The following is an 18,830-nucleotide window of genomic DNA, read 5'->3' as shown; positions in this document are numbered from 1 at the left end:
CCTCCTTAAATGTGACAGGGATTTTGTAATAGCTGTAGTAACATCCTCGTTCGCAGTCATGTCCCAGCAAAGCAAAATAAATGATGTTCATTAAACACTGTTCTCACTAACAGGGGAGAAGTTATCCTTTGCTAATGATACCTTTGCTAATGATAATGTATATTGACAGTATATAAGTATATTTAGGACTGATCCTCAGAAATATTTATTTTCTATGTGGTATACACTGAGAGGGGCTTGCAAGGAGGCAAAAATGACAGCTCTTTGCCCTACCAATAGAGACAGACAAACAGAAAACTCATAAAGGTAAGACATTCAGAATTAACTGTTCATATCTTCTCACAAACCCTGGAAGACTGGCCAGGTTCATTAATCTAGTTCTTTTGAAAAACATCTATCTTGCATCCCAGCAGTGCACATTAGAAGGCATGAGGTTAGCTGTGGGTTAGTATTAGCATGAATTGGCATGGACACCACATTTTAGATAGTTCAGCATGTGACCTGTGTCTGCTGAATAAATTCTAGTGGGTAGTATGCTGAAGGGAGTATTTACCTTAACAGGGTTTAGCTATCTAAAATTAGGTATCTGTTTTAAGACTGCTTATCAACGGTCATCTCTGCTGGGCAATTTTTGTGCCTGACTTGAAATATAATATTTTTGTAGGAAAATATAATGGAGTTAAAAAAAAAAGATAGATTTGTTATAATAAAATAATATAAGTGTTCCAACCTTGGAAAAGAAGCAGAAAATGATGGTCTGCCTAGACAACCTAGAGTTACTGGCAGCACTGGCAGCAACAAAACTCATGTCCTGAGGTCCAGATAAGTTGTCCAGCTGCTATTACCTTAAGTCAGATTTATGTGTTTTCTTCCCTCAAGGAATCCTCCACTTTTGCATTCATAATATCATTTGGAATCTGACAGAAGATATTTCCATCTCAAAGCTGCAGCCCAGAGAAACCTTCCCACCACAAAGAGCGAACCCGTGGTTAGGATTTCATTTTGACTGCTCAGTCCTTTCATTTTGCTGTGAACCACATGCTATAGTTTAACACAAAAGGGAGGCTTTATAGCCTTACATATCTAACATTTATAATTTAATTTTGCAGTATTAACATATTTTATAAAATAATATTTTAATTGTTGAAATACACTTTATTTAAGATTCTGTATTTTATTTAAGATCCCAGAAGTTAAGCATCACTTAACCTCAAATGTGTACTGCCCCATTTTTTTCATCTCTGTTGCTTGTGTTTAGACTCCAGAGAAAAGAAATCTGGAAGATGAGCATTAAATCCTTGACAGTGCTGACCTCAACTTTTGGTCTGAGAAAGTTAAAGGACACAATTTGTAATGCAATCTTATCAGCTAGACTTAGGCAGGCAGCATTTCAAATGCTTGATATTCAAAGGGTATATTCTTGATAAGTTACAATATCTCTAAAAAATTTCATTACACGTTCATACATTTACATTTAGACTTCAGGCTGTTAGTTAACATACAGTGCCTTAGAACAAGGGTGGAGGTTTGTGGATAGGTCTGTTTCCTGCAAAAAGAATAGATGTGGAGGCAGTATGTTAGAAAAGGAATGAAAATACTTGAGTAGCGCACTAAATGTTGTACTTAACTTTAGGAAATGTGATGAGTTCAAGGATAATAAGTCAAGCTCCTTCCAGGGAGGCCAGGGAAGTTGCCTATGGGAAGCAGAAAATGACAGCACACCGTGTGGGTGTTTCATGGCTGGTAACACACACACTGCTCTGAAACAATGCTGATGTCCCTGAGCTCAGTTTCACAAGTCTCATCCATTTGCCTGTCATACATCCTCACTGGCCAAACAACACACCAGCTGTGCACCACACAGTGAGCTCCCTGGGATGGGGAGAAGGACTTTTAGCCGAATTTGGGACCATCGCTGCCAGCCTGCATTTTGTGCAGTTTTGTGAGGACAGTTTCAGCATGACTTTCAAGATAGACTGTGTACAGATCACTTCAGTAGTATGACAACTGAAGTTACCTTGAAGCTCTATCTTCAAGTTATTCAAATTATCTCATGGTTATCAGTGAGTTAGTGCATGTGAAAGGAGTTGGATTAGCATATTTTTTTAATCCTTCCTGGTGGAACAATTCCCATAATCATAATCAGGATGTAGTTCCTCTGATATAATAATATGAAACCAGAGAAGAGAATACCTCAACAATCCAGAATGTAAATCAGAAAACTGTATATAAATAGGGATAACTTGTATGCTGTACTGAAACGTAGAGTTCTGCATTTCCAAGGTATTCGGCTGAAGACAGCTACAGAGCAATAGTGCCAAAGTAACTGGTGAGCTTGATGACACACTTATGTAATATTAATTTTCTTTATATATTTTGGTACTACATGAAATGACACATATATTCATCTTATCTGTCATATACCCTTTTTTTTTCCTTTGCTTTAGGTTTTCCTCCAATCATGCTGTCATGTTTGTCATGACTCAGAAATTTATGCACCTTACTACTTGCAGCCATTGCAGAATTTGCTCTCCTCTACAAGCAACAGGCAAAATAATTGCAATTAAATTAACAAAGACAAGAACCAGGAAAACTATCCACTTGCCTTAGGAAATGGGTTGCTTTAGATAGATTCTGAGCTCTTGCACTTAGAAAGTAGGTAAATGGGCACCTGCAATTTTCAGTTTCTCTTTTAAGATACTCCAGTAATGAGAGCCATGAGAAATCTAGATGGGACTGCTGACCCTCCTTTTCCAAACTGACTGTTATCTTTTTCTATTATATTTATTGGATATCTGTGAGATCATCAGCAATCGGTCTCTCTACTTTGATGTCATAGGAAAAGAAAATATTTTAGACCTAACTGGCATTAATTTATCCTAGATTTCTCTTTCTGTTATAGTAAAGGGGCTTCACCATACAGGGAACTTGCACACATATTGGAGAGGGCTGTTCCGTTTGGTGTCTAGAAAAATTGTTATATATCTAAGTCAGAGTGACTCATCTCCACTTACAGTATGTGCAGGGAAAAGGAATGCAACAAAAAGTCTCACATCTTGAGCACTGAAGTGTACAGTTTAAGCTATGTTTTCTTCTTTTTTTTTTCTTTTTGCCTTCTCATCCTTATACAAATACACACAATCACCAAACTGCTTTGCTCAGCCCGGCAAAAAATGCTGAAGTAGAAAAATTTCTACAAAAGGTAAGAAGGCAAAAATCATTTGATGTTTCTAAGTTTAAACAGCCTCACACTTGACATACTAACTCCAATGTGTATAATATATTTACACCTCTGCTAAGCCTTGGGAAGTCACAGTCACAGCCTGTGAGTGTAAGACCTAGTAGCTTCCCTTCTTCTCAGGATTCAAGGAAGATTCACGTGTTTTCTGTGAGTGCCCTGTGAAAGATGTAAGTTGAATGGCTAATACAAGTGTGTGCTGATAGCTTGTTTTGGCTTCTTCAAAGAGAATTATTTTTCAGTAGTTTGAAAGTAAAATTTATCGTAGGTCTGGTGACTTCAGAGCAAGTACTCTGGGTCAACAGTTAAATACTTGAAATATTCTGAGTGCCATGAGAGCGCTCAGAACTTCAGAAGAGAAGTACTTCATTATGCTGCAGATGAGGGAAAAAATTGACCTTATTGCTTTGGCATTTTGTGTATCTTTGGTTTAAATGAGTAGAAAATCTTAAAATAGGAGGATACAGGTCAGGAGTTAAACTCAGGTTGTAATTAAATCTGCAGTATTAGGGTTTGCCCATTAAGTTTAAATGCTTCTGCAAGTTAAGGCTAAAATTATTCCGTACACACTTCTATATTTGGGTAAATTCTGATGGTATGAATTCCAAAATATGTGCATTGGCCTTATAGCTGAATTACCTTAAGATGAAACGTTTTGATAAGCTGTAAGAAAAACAAACAGCTTTTGATTTAATGGACCCGATGTACCAGTCAATCATTATAATGCCAGGTTATCTGAAGCTGTGTCTCTGTTAATTTTTCAGAGAGGATTGCAATTAATGGCATGTTGAGATAGCCTTCAGTTCTGGCAGGCCTTGAAGCAAATATTAGTTTAGTACTGTCAGAAAGTACAAAGATAATGACATGCTAAGTGACAGATGAATACTCTGAGCAGTCAGTGAGCTTGGAGTTACAGCTTTGTATCCTTGTTTTTTCTGCCTTTCCAGCTCTCTCCTCTGCTCCCTAGGACCCTGACTCTGGGGCCAACAGCTCACTAGTTGTGGCAGACACTGTCAGAGCACAACACATCCCTGCCTGTAATGCTTTCTCAGACCTGTGATAGCCCCAAATCTCTTACACTAAGGCAAAATTTGAGCTCTACTGCCATTTTAATCTCTTTCTAGCCTCAAAAACATCAGCCGTGGTTGCAGTTTAGAGAGCAGGAAAAGTGTGTCTGTGCACATGCATGCTTTCCTTTTCTCTATATAGTATGTAATTAAGAGAGAAGATAAATGGAAGACTACAATAATCAGTGGGTTTTGGTGTTGGAAATGGGTTTCATTTTCCTCCACTGACACCACAGACAGGTGAGAAAATAGTATAAATTTCAAGCCCCAGTCCACACTCAACAGTAATGATAAAGCAATATTTCTGTATAAAGAAGAGGAAAGCAGAAGACAATTTGCTGAGGAGCTGCTAGGTTCACAGCCCCTGGTTATAAACACCTCCCATAAGCCTGAGGGGAGGACTGAAGAAGGGTCCTCCTCTGCTCCCTGTTTTACAGCCCACACACATAGCAGCTCTTGTACATGGACACAGGCTTGTTGAACAAACAGGAGTTGTTTGACACATAGAACAGCTAACAATGTACAAAATACACAGTGTCTTAATTAGAAAGAGGGAGGGAAAAAATCTATGATCTATGGATTTTATTTATGGATTTAGGTCAAATGACTACTGTTTCTTTTCAGCTTAATTTCATTCTAGTTTTCTTTTCTACTGATTCTGTGCATTTAGTTTCTTGATTCATTTCTTTCCCTTCCATGGCTCTAAACATAGCTCATTTCAACTCATTCTCAAATGCTTTACCTGCTTCCTATTAACTTCTTAGCTGTTTGTGTTTTTTCCATGGGCATCAAGATCATTCATCTGTCATAAAATTTCTATCAAACATTTCTTCCTCCCTGTAGTGGCCATCTATTTCTCTAGAAGTCAGATAACTTTTAGTCAAATGTTTTCCTTTTTTCTTCCTCCTAAAGGAGCATCACTCAGAGCATGTCACTGATGTAGATCGAGTGTGTACTTGGTTATTGAGCTATGGACCAAAGGAAATCCATAATTGATGCTGCCAACACCATGGTGGTTTTTTGATTGACACTGATTAATTACACTTCCATGGCTTCATTGTACTAGTCTAATGAGCTGTCTTTTGATGGAAAGACTTTAAGGCCTGGTATGTAAAATAAACAAGTTTAAAATTAAAGACCTTCTGGTGAAATATAGAAACACATTAGGAGATTCAAAATTTAGAAATGCACACCAGAAGAGGCTTTACAAATTCTCTTGAGTTTGCTCTCTTGAGGCTCTATGCTACTAGCCCTCCCGTTTTCCTATAGGGAGAGCATGCTTGTTTGCAGATGTGAGTGTAGAACCGAGCCTTAAAACGTTAAGCTCTTTGCAGAAAGTATCTTTGCTACTCTACACAGTCAATTTCCCAACCTTCTCCTTAGGAAAACATATATCCTCTTTCTCATTAACTTGCCCATTTTATAACTCTAACTTGTCTGTGTCCTGTTCACTTCTTCCTTCAGAGAATCATTGTTATGGCCCCGTGAATCTGTGTTCCCTTTAAAACTGAGAGTAACCAGCGAGACATGAGAAAACATTTTCCTCTTGCTCACACGTGGCACTTTAAGGGACACGACAGGAGCATTTGTGTCTGACTCTTCCTTGTTTATCTAATCATTTGCTCTAACAAATTGCTGCCCATGAGCTGTTTACATACAAACAGATGTTATGAAAAATCACACCCCATTTATAGAAATTTATTACCTGGAACCAGACTGTAGCAGCTAATTGAATTGTTACCTTTAAAGTGTTTCCTCCAACTCTGGCCAGAAGCAAAGATCCATTAGTAAGTGTACTACCTTGTAAACTATTCATGGCTTAATTTTCTATAGCTCTTCTTCCACGCAGAATCCTTTAAGAGTTTTTGCTTTTTTTCACAGGTGCCACCAGTGCTTCTGGACAAGCAGTTTTCGGAATTTACACCAGATATCACACCCATTATTCTGGCTGCCCACACCAACAATTATGAAATCATAAAACTCCTTGTGCAGAAAGGAGTCTCCGTGCCAAGGCCACATGAGGTCCGCTGTAACTGTGTTGAATGTGTCTCAAGTTCAGATGTGGACAGCCTCCGTCACTCTCGATCCAGACTAAATATCTACAAGGCTCTGGCGAGCCCATCACTGATTGCTTTGTCCAGTGAGGATCCTTTCCTTACAGCTTTTCAACTGAGCTGGGAGCTGCAGGAACTGAGTAAAGTTGAAAACGAATTTAAGTCGGAATACGAGGAACTGTCACGACAATGCAAGCAATTTGCAAAAGATCTCCTGGATCAGACACGGAGTTCCAGGGAATTGGAAATTATTCTTAATTACAGGGATGATAATAGCTTGATAGAAGAACAAAGTGGTAACGACCTTGCAAGATTGAAACTGGCAATAAAGTACCGTCAAAAAGAGGTGAGTGTGCTAAAGAATATTTAAGCATATTTAATAGTAGTGATGTGAAAGATAATAGCCTGAAATACATCCTTTAAACTGAGGCAAATTGCTGCTTATCCTTTTTGGTTCTACAGGTTTCTCTTAACATTTTTAATTAGATGAATTTGAGTAGCTGTTATGGTTTGCTAGTATCAGAATTTATAATCTTCTCTTATAGCACAGCTCCGAAAATGTTTTTTTTAATTTTGCATCTGAATAGACTATCTCCTGTAGCTGAACTCTGAAGACCTCTTTAATAATAGGATAAGAAAGATATACAGTGTACTTCAAATTAGCTTTCAATGTGTCTGGCAGAAAAAGGAGGATATGAGTTTAAACACCTATAAAATACTACAAGTACCACTGTAGAGAATTTTCTTTAAAAAATAGTTATTAAAAATAGTTACTGAAACATAAGACTAATAGCAATACATGACTTCCCAATATTTTAACATTCAGATTGTTTTTCATAAAAAATCCAAAATGGAGATACCTGCATATTGGTTTCCATGCCAGTTTAAAATTAATGAGTTTGCTTCACTGATATAGATATTCAATTAGAACGAGAGGATGTCTACATTTCTTTTAAAAATACTGTTCTTATGTGCATGCAAAAGCAGAAGAATCTGAAAAAGGAGTTAGGAGCATAGTTGCCCTGGTATTACCAAAGCTTCACTTGATCTCTGGTCATCATTGTTTCAGAATGTTTATTACCATCTCATTTAGAATCCATGCATCTAAAATCAGCTGAACTGTGGAGGTGTATAGGCAAGACAAACGCTGTTAATGATTAAGTGTTACTTGTTAGTATAAAATATGGCAAACTCTTAAAAACCTTTTGTATTTTATTTGACTAGTCTATCTATCATTGCTGAAGCTCTGTCCTGTGAAATGTAATAGTAAATACATTAATATACTAAGTATGTGAGAAAGGTTTGCAGGAATAATAAGCAAAAGCATAATGATTCTGTTGTCCATTTTAAATGCAATTTAGTAATGCTAAGATGCTATTATGAAGGTAGGGGCCTACTGAAATACTGCTGGAAAGATAACTCGATGTCTGACTTCATGAGTCTTCTAATATGCATTTTCTTCCTTCGGGAAATCCATTGCATAATTTTATTTTTTATAGTATAATGTTTAGGCAACATGTCCTCTACTTGCATAAATTATTTTCAGATGCTACTATTCCAGACTTTTCTGAACAACTACTATTTCTATTTCTTGAAATGCCAATTCTGTCTTATCGTCATTTAAGAAATTCTAGCTTGGACTTCTGTTTTCCAAAGAATTCATATATTGAAATAAAAGTCTGACATCTCATGTTTGTTTTTGTTTTTTTTTTTTTTAAAAAACCCTAAATACAGAGCTTGAATTTTCTTAATTTGAGCTAGAGACAATGAGAGAAATCTGTAGGGTGAAATGTTTTTTTATAGTTGCATCTGATTCCCTTGCCTAATTAAATTTCAGTAATACAGCTGATTATACATCATTGCTTGTTCACAATACCAAACATTAAGCAATGCTGATGTAGTGTGACAATTCCAAACCAGTGGATATTTTATATTTTACATACATTTTCCATTTCTGTAAATACTTCCCACTATCACTACCATTTCAGTCTCCCTGAAGTAAAATCAAGTTATATTAGATTCTTTTGTTGTGTTCCCAGATGTATTCCTTGCTAGATGCTGGAGCAAATAGTAGGAACTGCAATTGATCAGTCATTTGATTTTTGATGATTCCAGCAGTATTCTTCTAGGTACAGCTCCAAGGTCAAGAACCTTACTTCAGTTATGAAGACGATGTTGACTCTCCTCAAGGCAGTTACAGCCAGCCCATTTGTCAGTGGCTAAAGTCTTGGTCTTTTTCATTGCCTCTATTATAGCCTGATTTCTGTGTTGTATTTATCACTTTCTTTGTTGTTTTCTTTTTCTTTTATAATGATTAACCTATAAATAGGTAATTAAATGAACAAATAATTAAATCATCATACAATCATAAAATCATAGAATCATAGAATGGTTTGGGTTGGAGGGGACCTTAAAGATCATCTAGTTCCAGGTCCCCTGCCATAAGCAGGGACATCTTCCACTAGATCAGGTTTATCAAAGCCTCATCCAACCTATCCTTGAACACCTCTCAGTGTGAGCATCCATGACTTTTCTGGGCAACCTGTTCCCATGCTTCACTACCCTCACAGTAAAAAATGCTCTCACATTTCATATACCCTAACACTACAACTATCCAAAGTAAGCTTTGTAGTAAGCAGCAGATGCAATTTACAAATTTTAATTTTAAAATTGCATAAAAAAATGTGGACTGGATTTTGACTAGCCCATTAATATGTTATATTGGACTTAACTTGTTTAAAAATACTGGTTTGGTGTAATACATCTGCTTCTTCTGCCCTGTGTGTCTTAACCACCAAGAGTTAGTTCTCTACCACAGACTTTTCTATTATGACAGGAGCAAACATGGATCTCTCAAAATAATAATATTAAAAAAAAAACCAAACCCACAACAAATCCCAACAAGGAAGCAAAGCAGATAAGAATGCATTGTCCTCCATTCTTATCTCACCACGTAACCCTAACATCTCAACCTTCTCAACCTTTATTCTAATTATTACTAAAGGACATTTTAGTGCTATATTGGGGCTGAGGTCGGATCTCCATGAGTAAGCTGTTGGGTCTGATTGTTCAGAACATCCAAGCTAAGTCTAGAAGTTGCAATTAAAAGCAGCAAAATAATGGAGAATGAAGAATGAAAACAAATATAATAGGAACATGAGGCTTTTTACATTGCTTTTACAATTAATTTCTCAAGAGTTAAAGATACTTTCTTTCAAGTTGCAAATAACATTAAAAATTACTGGCTGGAATTCCCCTTGATATTAATAAGCCACTTGGTATGGAACACATATAGAACTAAACCTTGAATTTAGTCTTAGCTTTGCATAGTACAACTTGGCTTAATCTCGAACACACAAGATCAAGTAGGAACAGTGGATAAAATGATGGAAATGAAGAAAGCATATTCATCCTCAGAGCTTCTACATGGTCACTGGATTCCTCTGAAGTGGACCTTCTCCACACAACCAAAAAGCTTCTGACAATTGGATTTGAAGTTCTTCACAGTGAAAGGTGCTTCTCTTCTACACTTCCATTCCTTTCGCACCTGCTGTAATATTGTGATCATCTCATTCATATAGTGTTAAAAGGCATCTCAGTGCTGTGGAGTCATGTCAGAGTGCACCTACAATGTATTACCAAGGAAGAAACTTCCCTGATAAAATCATCTGTCTTCTTTCATTAATAACTAATGAAGTTTAAAGAAACATAGTTTAAAGCTTATACTGCAGATTAATGTCTGGCAAGACTGTGAAAGATATGTCTTCTGAGTTAGGTGGCAGAATCAGAGATTATCTGCATGTATACCTTGTGTGTTTACAATTTATTTTTTGGCATAGCACATCAGGTACCATTTTCTTCTGTTCATTTTGCACCACTGGTGCTGTTTGATTATAAGAAAAAACATGTTGGTGGTGCTTCTGAGGCCTGTTTCCAACACCTAGTGTTGCCTGGGCTACAACTGGCAGCAGAGAAGAGAGATTCCCTTATGTCACGCAGCTGCTCTGCATTGGGCACAAACATTTCATTGTCTAATTATCTACTGTATTATACTATTTTAGGTAAGGGAGAGCTTTGTGTTGTGAAAGCTGTCGCTCACAATTTTATTGTGCTAAATTCTAAGTACACAATGGGCAATGAGAAATGTTTTCCTGTTTACCCAAACAGAAAAAAAAAAATGTTATCTAATTTAACCGCAGCTTCATTTAAGGATGTAGAAGGGAAATCCTTGATTCTGTATATTATTGATAAGCAAAAGTTATTCTACCTGTAATATTAGTATGGCATTCTAAGCTCAAGTAAATTGCAAACCCCTGGTGCAACAATGCAGTTAATTAGCAGAGCACAGTAGCAGTCTATAATAATTTGTAGACAGCCACCCATCTTTGCCACTAATTGCAGAATGTATGCTTTGTTTCATTTATAGTGGGACTTTTTAATAGAGAAATCATGGCAAAACCTGTGTCTCTCACTCTTCAGTTAGCTTTGGTTTAGTTTCAGTTCTGTTTAGGTGTTACACTTACGGAATCATAGAATTATAGTACCATAGAATAATTAAGGTTGGAAAAGACCTCTAAGATCATTAAGTCCAACCATAAGCCCAGTACAACCATGCCTACTAAACCATGTCCAGAAGTTCCACATCTACAAGTTTTTAGAACACCTCCAGGTGATTCTACCACTTCCCTGTGCAGTCCAATGCTTTACCACTCTTTCAGTAAGGAAAGTTTTACTAATATCCAATCTAAATCTCCCCTGGTGCAACTTCAGGACATTTCCTCTCATCACTGGTTACTTGAGAAGAGAGTCCAACACCCACCTCACTACAGCCTAGTAGTTGTGGAGGTAGTTGGAGAGACAGATAAGGTCTCCCGTCAGCTTCCTCTTCTACCAGACTAAACAAACCCAGTTCCCTCAGATACTCCTCATAACACTTGTCCTCCAGCCCCTTCACCAGCTTTGCTGCCCCCTGGACACGATCTAGCCCATCAGCGTTCTTCATATAGCAAAAGGGCCCAAAACCAAACACACAGTTTGAAATGTGCCAAGTACAGGGGCATGATCACTTCTCTACTTCTGCTGGCCACACCATTTCTGATACAAGCCAGGATGTTATTGGCCTTTTTGGCCACCTCGGCACACAGCTCATATTAAGCCAGCTGTCGACCAGCACCTCCAGGTCATCACATATCGACTTTACACGAACCCGTATATTCCCATAAAATGTTGTTCATGCACAGCAGTGGACAATAGCGCTGAATTATTAATTGGCTAATCAAATCTTAAATAGACTAATATGATAGTGACATTTCATAGATCAATTCTCGTTTTCTAGGAGAATGATGCTGCAAGATAAAAAAAGTCATTTGTTACGGAATAAATGTCATCTGTTTGCTCCTGCTCAAAGGAGAGCATTTAAAAATGCAGTCATCAGTTCACTAGTTTTCTATGCAATATACAGTCTCAGTAAAATGGAAATATTTCACAGTAATGAAATGGTAATGTTTCACAAATTCAATGAAATTTTCAATGAAAGCATTGTCAAATCTGTCATTTCATGTCAGTGTCTAAAAACTTCATTTCAATAAAGTAAAGCATTTCATTTGACTGCAGTTTCTCCTTAATTCACTTGGACTTTAACATCCTTGATGATACAAGGCTTATACATAATGTCATCCATACTATGTTATTATACAAAACAGTATATATGAGATCAAAATAAAAAATTATCCTTCATCAAAATTGAATATCTCAACAATGCCTACGGAAAATAATTATGAAGTACTGAAATGAAAGGTTGCCGTGTTCTTAGTAGTGTTTTTTAATGTTTAAACTGCCACTATGTTGGGAACATTGGGTTTTTTTCAGATATGAAATATATCTGGAAATATATCTGGGTATGTTGGAAATTTCTGTACAGCTCCTCTGGCAGCACTACAATTTAAGAGTCTAAGTCAACCTTGGAGACTTCCTCAGAGAGTAGAACTTTCCTTTGGAAGCACAGGTTGATTGATTCTGGGTAATTTTAGTAGTCATTATAATGAATTTCTCATTAAAAGTGTTTCTGATGCAAATTATTGACTCTGCAAGCAGGAATTAATTTGGAAACACAACATCTAAGAATTATCCTGTGTTTAAAAAGCCCTTGGACCTGAAAGATAAAGAGAAATGCAGTGGCCGTGTGTTAGCGAGTCACTATGTATGTGAATATTTGTCAAAAAGATTGGAAAGGTGCAGTCAGAAGTCTCCATGTGAGAAATAACAAAACTCCAGGGAAAAAATGGACTCTGGTAATATTTGGACATTTTTAACACCAAAGGAAGGTATATTTAGTCTACGAATCTCATAACTGAGGGAACTGATGTATACATGTTTGGATCCATGTCTCCAAAAGACTAATTTCTGCAGACTCTCAGTCATAGTACTCAAAAAGTTTAATAAACATTTTTCCAGGCAAGAACCAGGTACTCTGAAAGAAGTCATATGTTTTCTTTGTAAATCATGTAAAAAGTCTCTATGTTTATAGACAAAGACTCCACAGACTGTTAAATAGCATAAATTATGTAAGTAGCTGATCTGCTACACATACTTAAAGTTTTACTCTAATTGGTGATCTGTTCTGCAGAACTGAATGAAGTGTAGATGTCTCTGTGGAAGCTGTACTTAGAGCTGCTAGAAACAATGTTCTTTAATCACAGGGTAGGAGCACATCTGCTTAATACAGCATTTAATCGTGCATACATTTTAAAGGCATGGTGAAACAGTCCTAAAGTATGTGAGCAAATTCCTTATACAGTCAAAAGACAGAGGTATGCACAGAGGGAGATCCTGTCTGCAAAAGATAAGACATCCAAGTAAAATCCAGAGGCATTTCTCTCTGCCTCCTTGGCTGGGCAGGGAAATGGCACTTCAATTACAAGAATTACTTCACTATACATCAAAAACAGAGATGCAAGTTAGACAACTTCTTTCCTGAATTGCAGTTTCTACCCTGTGGTAACAGAGATTTCAGATTCCAAAGGCTCAGAGCCCATGTAAGGAGAGATGAATCTCAGTACTATCATTTAATGATGTCTCAGAAGGCATCAACAACCTTTGAATGTTATATGCCGCACACAAGTTGCAACCCTCTTGTCAAGTTAAGTACAGTTAAAATCTTTAATTCAGTTCCTTTTCTGCGTGTTCCTTAAAAGACGTGTTGCTGGGATGTCTGCCTCAAGTAGGAACTAACTAACCTGAGCCATGGGTTAGGTGCTCTTGCAGGGGTGGGAGGAAGAACATCCAGATTCCCCAGTAAGTATATGGAGGGATGGAAAAGGACTGTAAATTTTTATAGCTATAGGTTTACATTCAAAATTAAATCATGTGCACTGCCTTATTTATTCACATTGTAAAAGATTTTTTTTCACTAAATTTTGTTTGTTAAGCAAATGTTTTGTTACAGTAAGCAGAAAAAAAATAGCTCATGGTGCTAAAACTATTCCAGGTTTGTAGGGAAACTTGTATGTGCACTAGTAGTGATTCCTTGAAATGCCAACTTCTGCTGCCGCCAGTCACATCCTAACAAAAGGGTTAAGCACTGCAGGTTAGGCATATGCACTATCTGCAGTGCTCCTTTTTCTTACTGAATTGCAGATGTCATCACCCATTGCCCATTTTCTATTACGCTTTCTACAAGGCTAATACTATTACAAATATTCCTGGGCCTCATCCACCAATGCTGCTTTGCCTCCTAAACAGCAAAGCTACAGACCCATGACAGCAGCAGAGAGAAGGAGCTTCAGGCTTAGAGGCAATCATTCCTTAGGCTGAACACCAGGAGATCAGTGTCTCACACCCACGAGTCTCACACATTTCTGTTTGAGTGTTTTTTTCACTAATTAAGTGTCTCTGTCTTGTGAGGCAGAAAAAGTCAAACAGGACCCCAGGGACAAAAGATCCTTGTAAAGACACATAAGTCATGAAAGGAAACTCTTCTAATTTCCCAGGATCAATTACAGAGGAGACAATATGGTTAAATAGGTAGGACAGTGGATTTCAGTCCTTCCTTTGCCACCAGCTTGCTCAGTCATTTTGGAAAGATGATTGCAAGTTAGATTAAAGTCAGGTATAGGTATCTGTAGCTTCTGTCTAGCTTCTTAAACATGTGAACTCCCTAATCACATAAAGGTTTATTGGAATACTCACTTGAATCTCCGTCTGTGCCTGTTGGCTCTTCAATCAATCGCTTACATTCACATATTTTGAGTTTCCTGGTGCCTAATTCATAAGTCGGCCCCAAAAGGATTCCCAAAGTAAGAGGTAAACTCCTTCCTCTTTCTAAAGAGTTTCTCCCTGAGAGTTCCATAAGCACGGAGAATGTGCTAGAGCCCTCAGCACAGGGAAGATGTGGACCTGTTGGAGTGGGTTCAGAGTAGGGCCACAAAAATGGTCAGGGGATGGAACACCTCACCTATGTAGAAAGACTAAGAGAGTTGAGGTTGTTCAGCCTGGAGAATAGAAGACTCCAGGGAGACCTAATTGCAGCCTTTCAGTACTTAAAGATGGCCTACAAAAATGATGAGGACAAACTTTTTAGGAGGGCCCATTGCAATAAAACAAGGAGTAACAGTTTTAAACGAAAAGAAGGTAAATTTAGAATAGATAAAAGGAAGAAAATTTTTACAATGAGAGTGGTGGAACACTGGAACAGGCTGCCCAAAGAGGTGGTGGATGCCCCATTCCTGAAAACATTCAAGGTCAGTTTGGACTGGGCTCTGAGCAACTGGATCTAGTTGAAGATGTGCCTGCTTATTACAGAGGAGATTGAACTAGATGACCTTGAAAGGTCCCTCTCAACCCAAACTATTCTATGATTCTGTGATTATCCTAGTCCTTTCTGATAAAGTTGTGAAGTGTGCTTCAGATGAGCTTGCACAGTAGATTTTGGGGCACAGCTAGTCCTCGTTCTATACATAGTTTCACCATCAGTTTCCACATCAGTCCCACTGCGTGGATCTTTAGTTTCTTGTCTTTCCATAGGAGCCCAGTGCTTTTATCTACATGCAGCAGTGCACCCTCAACCACTTACACCCTCTATTATGTGTTGGGATTATAGGATTTTCAAGATACATGTTGTACCTGTTGTTTATGGGATTTATGCTGTGCCCAGCATCATCAGGCCTTAATTACAAATAAGGCCTGTTTATTCCAACACCTTCAGAGTAGTAATTATGTTGCAAAGCTGACTGCAGCTCCTAATGATGAACTTCAGGACATTTCCTCTCATCGCTGGTTACTTGAGAAGACAGTCCAACACCCACCTCACTACAGCCTAGTAGTTGTGGAGGTAGTTGGAGAGACAGATAAGGTCTCCCGTCAGCTTCCTCTTCTACCAGACTAAACAAACCCAGTTCCCTCAGATACTCCTCATAACACTTGTCCTCCAGCCCCTTCACCAGCTTTGCTGCCCTCTGGATTCATTTCTCCTTACATGGGCTCTGAGCCTTTGGAATCTGAAATCTCTGTTACCACAGGGTAGAAACTGCTCTATTTCTTAAGCTTCTGTGAAATTTTGAGGATTGTTTCAAGTTAGAGTCTGCCTAAGAGAATGTTTTCTTGGGCCAAAAAAGGGGATTTTTCTCTGTTTGCTTCTCTGAATGCAGTATCATCCATTTATTCATCTAAAAATAAAACCTTAACTTTCTTTTAATGCGGCAACAAAGTAGAGATTATGCCTTTTGAAGGCAAAACCGCAGAGGAAATTTCTATTGTTAGTTACAGCTTCAGTTGTCTGGAAAACAATACATCAATATCTGCTAAGTACTATTGTGGGAACTGAAGTAAGGATTGCAACAAAAAAAAAAAGGCATGTTGACTTTTTACTGAAAGGTTGTGAAAAGGTTGCTATTTTTGTTGCTTAAAGAGATCAGTTTTAATCATGAATATCACTAATCAATATGGAATATAACTAGTCTTTCTTCTACTTCTATGCCACTTAACTTTCTTTGTAATTTCACTTATGTTTATATGTCACTAGGTTTACAGGACCTTACACAGTTTAAAACCAGTGCAAAGGCATGCTGAACCAGATTAAGAAAAAAGGAGAGAACTGAAAGCACATGTTTGTTTAGGTTTTTTTTTTTTTTTCTGGTGTTTTTATCAAATTTGGTCCCACAGTAATGGAGTAGACCATTTAGCAAGTTAAATATGTTGCATGATGTACTTTGCAGACTCACTCAGGAACTGATCTCCTTATCTGATATGTAACTGCTTTCTATTTGCTGTGTTTTTCTGCTTAGGCAGATGATCAGTAAGCCCAAGAGATTGCAGATTCATTCTGACTTGTATACATCCCTTTAAAAAGTGTGTCAGGGATTTAATAGTTTCCTTTACACAGTAACCCATATTTTCTGTGTCAGGTATCTCAGTTTTGTGCAGATGTCTTGGATATACTCGGGCATCTCAAATGATACAAGGGATATAGGAACTGAAATGTCCTTAAGGTCTACTTGTTGTTTACAGGTGAGCTATGTGTATAAGCTGCTATTACAGTCAACGGGTCCTAGAGCATGACTCAGCTCAACAGCCATTAGGGATCAATTCCGTTTCCTAAGCCCACATGTCTAGTGTTATTTGAGATAACCTAAGCTATCTGAGATGAATAAAGAGAGTCAGTAGATATGGCACAATACCTACAGGGGATACATACCCTTCTAGGTCAGGAACCACAGTCCAGTATAGTTCAGGACACCTGAAACACTACTAGATGTCTGTATATAGGTTACTGAATTGTATCTCCAGATGTAAGGTAAATTTCTTCCTAGGATCCACTGACTATATTAACTAGATAGTCATGATGATGGGAACTTCAAGTTAAGTAAGGCACACTACTTATGTGGGCCTAAATTTAGATGTTTCAACCTTAAACTGGATCTTTAGTCTGTATTAGTCATTAATGGAGAGGAATAGGCACTTGTAGAATATTATTCTGTTCATCTAATGTAAAATGACATTATTTGCCCTTTGGAGCTGCCATTTATCCCCATTGGCTGGTGGAGAGAGGTCCTCATGACTGTCTTAAACCAACTTTTCTATAAATAAAGTTATAATGGAATTTATTTCAACTTGGGTGTTCAGTTTTGCAATATTCAGAGTTTCATTGCAATACTGTCATCTACTAGTGGTAGCATAGGGAGGAAGATGCCTTTGAGATCACTATTCTATACTGTCATTTGTCCCTCAATATCACATGCAACAGAAACTGGCAATATTTTATAAAGAGCATAAGTCACACAGCTATGTGAATCTAAGGACTGCTGCCTTTCTTTACAACTAGTGACTTATCACTATTTTTGACCAGTTCCATACAGCTATGAGTCCATTCTGGAAGGGCAGGTGTCTCTGTCTTCTGCATATGTGATTGAATAGCATCTTGACAGTGCAAATTGCTTAAATTTCTGTGTTTCTTTGCCTCCTCTCTGTTCTCCCCTGACATAATGAATTAATTGTTATTTCTACTCATTTTTTGTTTTATTCTCGACTTTGAATCTGTAATCTCTCTGGAAACTCCAAATAGGGTGTTTTGTTTTGGGGTTTTTTTTCATCTTTTTGCTTTAATTCAGGTCTTTCCATTTTAATTTGATATTTACTGTTTCCTTTATTGTATTCATATCAGATACTCCTCTAGTGAAAGATGCAATGTTTTAGCAAGGCAAAATAAATTGTTGTTGAGATACTTAGCAAAAAAAAGACATTTTGAGGAAAGGGTTTAAAAAGTGAGAACTCCTTTGCTAGGAGGAAGATGGGCTCAGTTGTTGGTGAGCACTTGCAAGCAAGCAAGGACTTGATAAAGAAGGATTTTACAGAATGTTTTGAAGAACAGAGGAAAGCTGAGGGCAAATGCCTGTGAATAAAAGAACAAATCCTAAGCTGATGTCTTCTGGCATGTTCTTTATCACATCAGATCATGGCTTTTATGCTTTGAATGTGTTTCATTCCTGATTAATGTGAAAAATATGAGGGTCCTTAACACTTGTGGGAAAGATTAGTGCAGATTTTCAGCAAGAAGAAATTGTTGAAGGTCTACGAAGTGCAACATGACTATGCTCTGTTGCCCAAGTACAAAATCTAGCTCATTATGGTTTAGGTGGCTGAAGAGGAAAAGGAAATGTTTTACTCTCTCTGCTGTGCAGAAAAGATAGTGATATTTAACTTCCAGGGTAATAGAGTCATTTAAATTAAAGGTTGTTAAATAGGTAACCTTAAAGGCTTCATTAGCAGCCGTGTTATGGATCACAAAAAGACATGACACAATTACACAGCATTTGACATTAAGCCAAGCTGAAAGTGTAACAGAAGGTAAAAAAGTTCAACGTGGTGTTAATAAAATTAACTCAAGGCTTGGACTCTTTATTTCCTGTCTTCCTTATAGCATCTAGAAAGAAACTAGAAGGAGCCATTGCTGTAGTGTGTGTGTGTGTGTGTGTGTGT

At 37.5% G+C, this 18,830-nt stretch overlaps 1 protein-coding gene across 1 annotated transcript in view; it reads left to right on the top strand.

Annotated features, from left to right (window-relative positions):
• The window catches only part of TRPC4 (transient receptor potential cation channel subfamily C member 4), a 154,751-nt gene that overhangs the window by 74,788 nt on the left and 61,133 nt on the right, over positions 1–18,830 (top strand). The window contains exon 3 of the mRNA XM_009568700.2: positions 6,187–6,705. Within this exon, the coding sequence (XP_009566995.2) occupies positions 6,187–6,705 (519 nt within the window). The remainder of the gene's footprint in view (positions 1–6,186; positions 6,706–18,830) is intronic.

The sequence above is a fragment of the Cuculus canorus genome, chromosome 1 (assembly GCF_017976375.1).
Source record: "Cuculus canorus isolate bCucCan1 chromosome 1, bCucCan1.pri, whole genome shotgun sequence".
Classification (NCBI taxonomy): Eukaryota; Metazoa; Chordata; class Aves; order Cuculiformes; family Cuculidae; genus Cuculus; species Cuculus canorus.
This window is presented reverse-complemented; position numbering and strand designations above follow the sequence as displayed.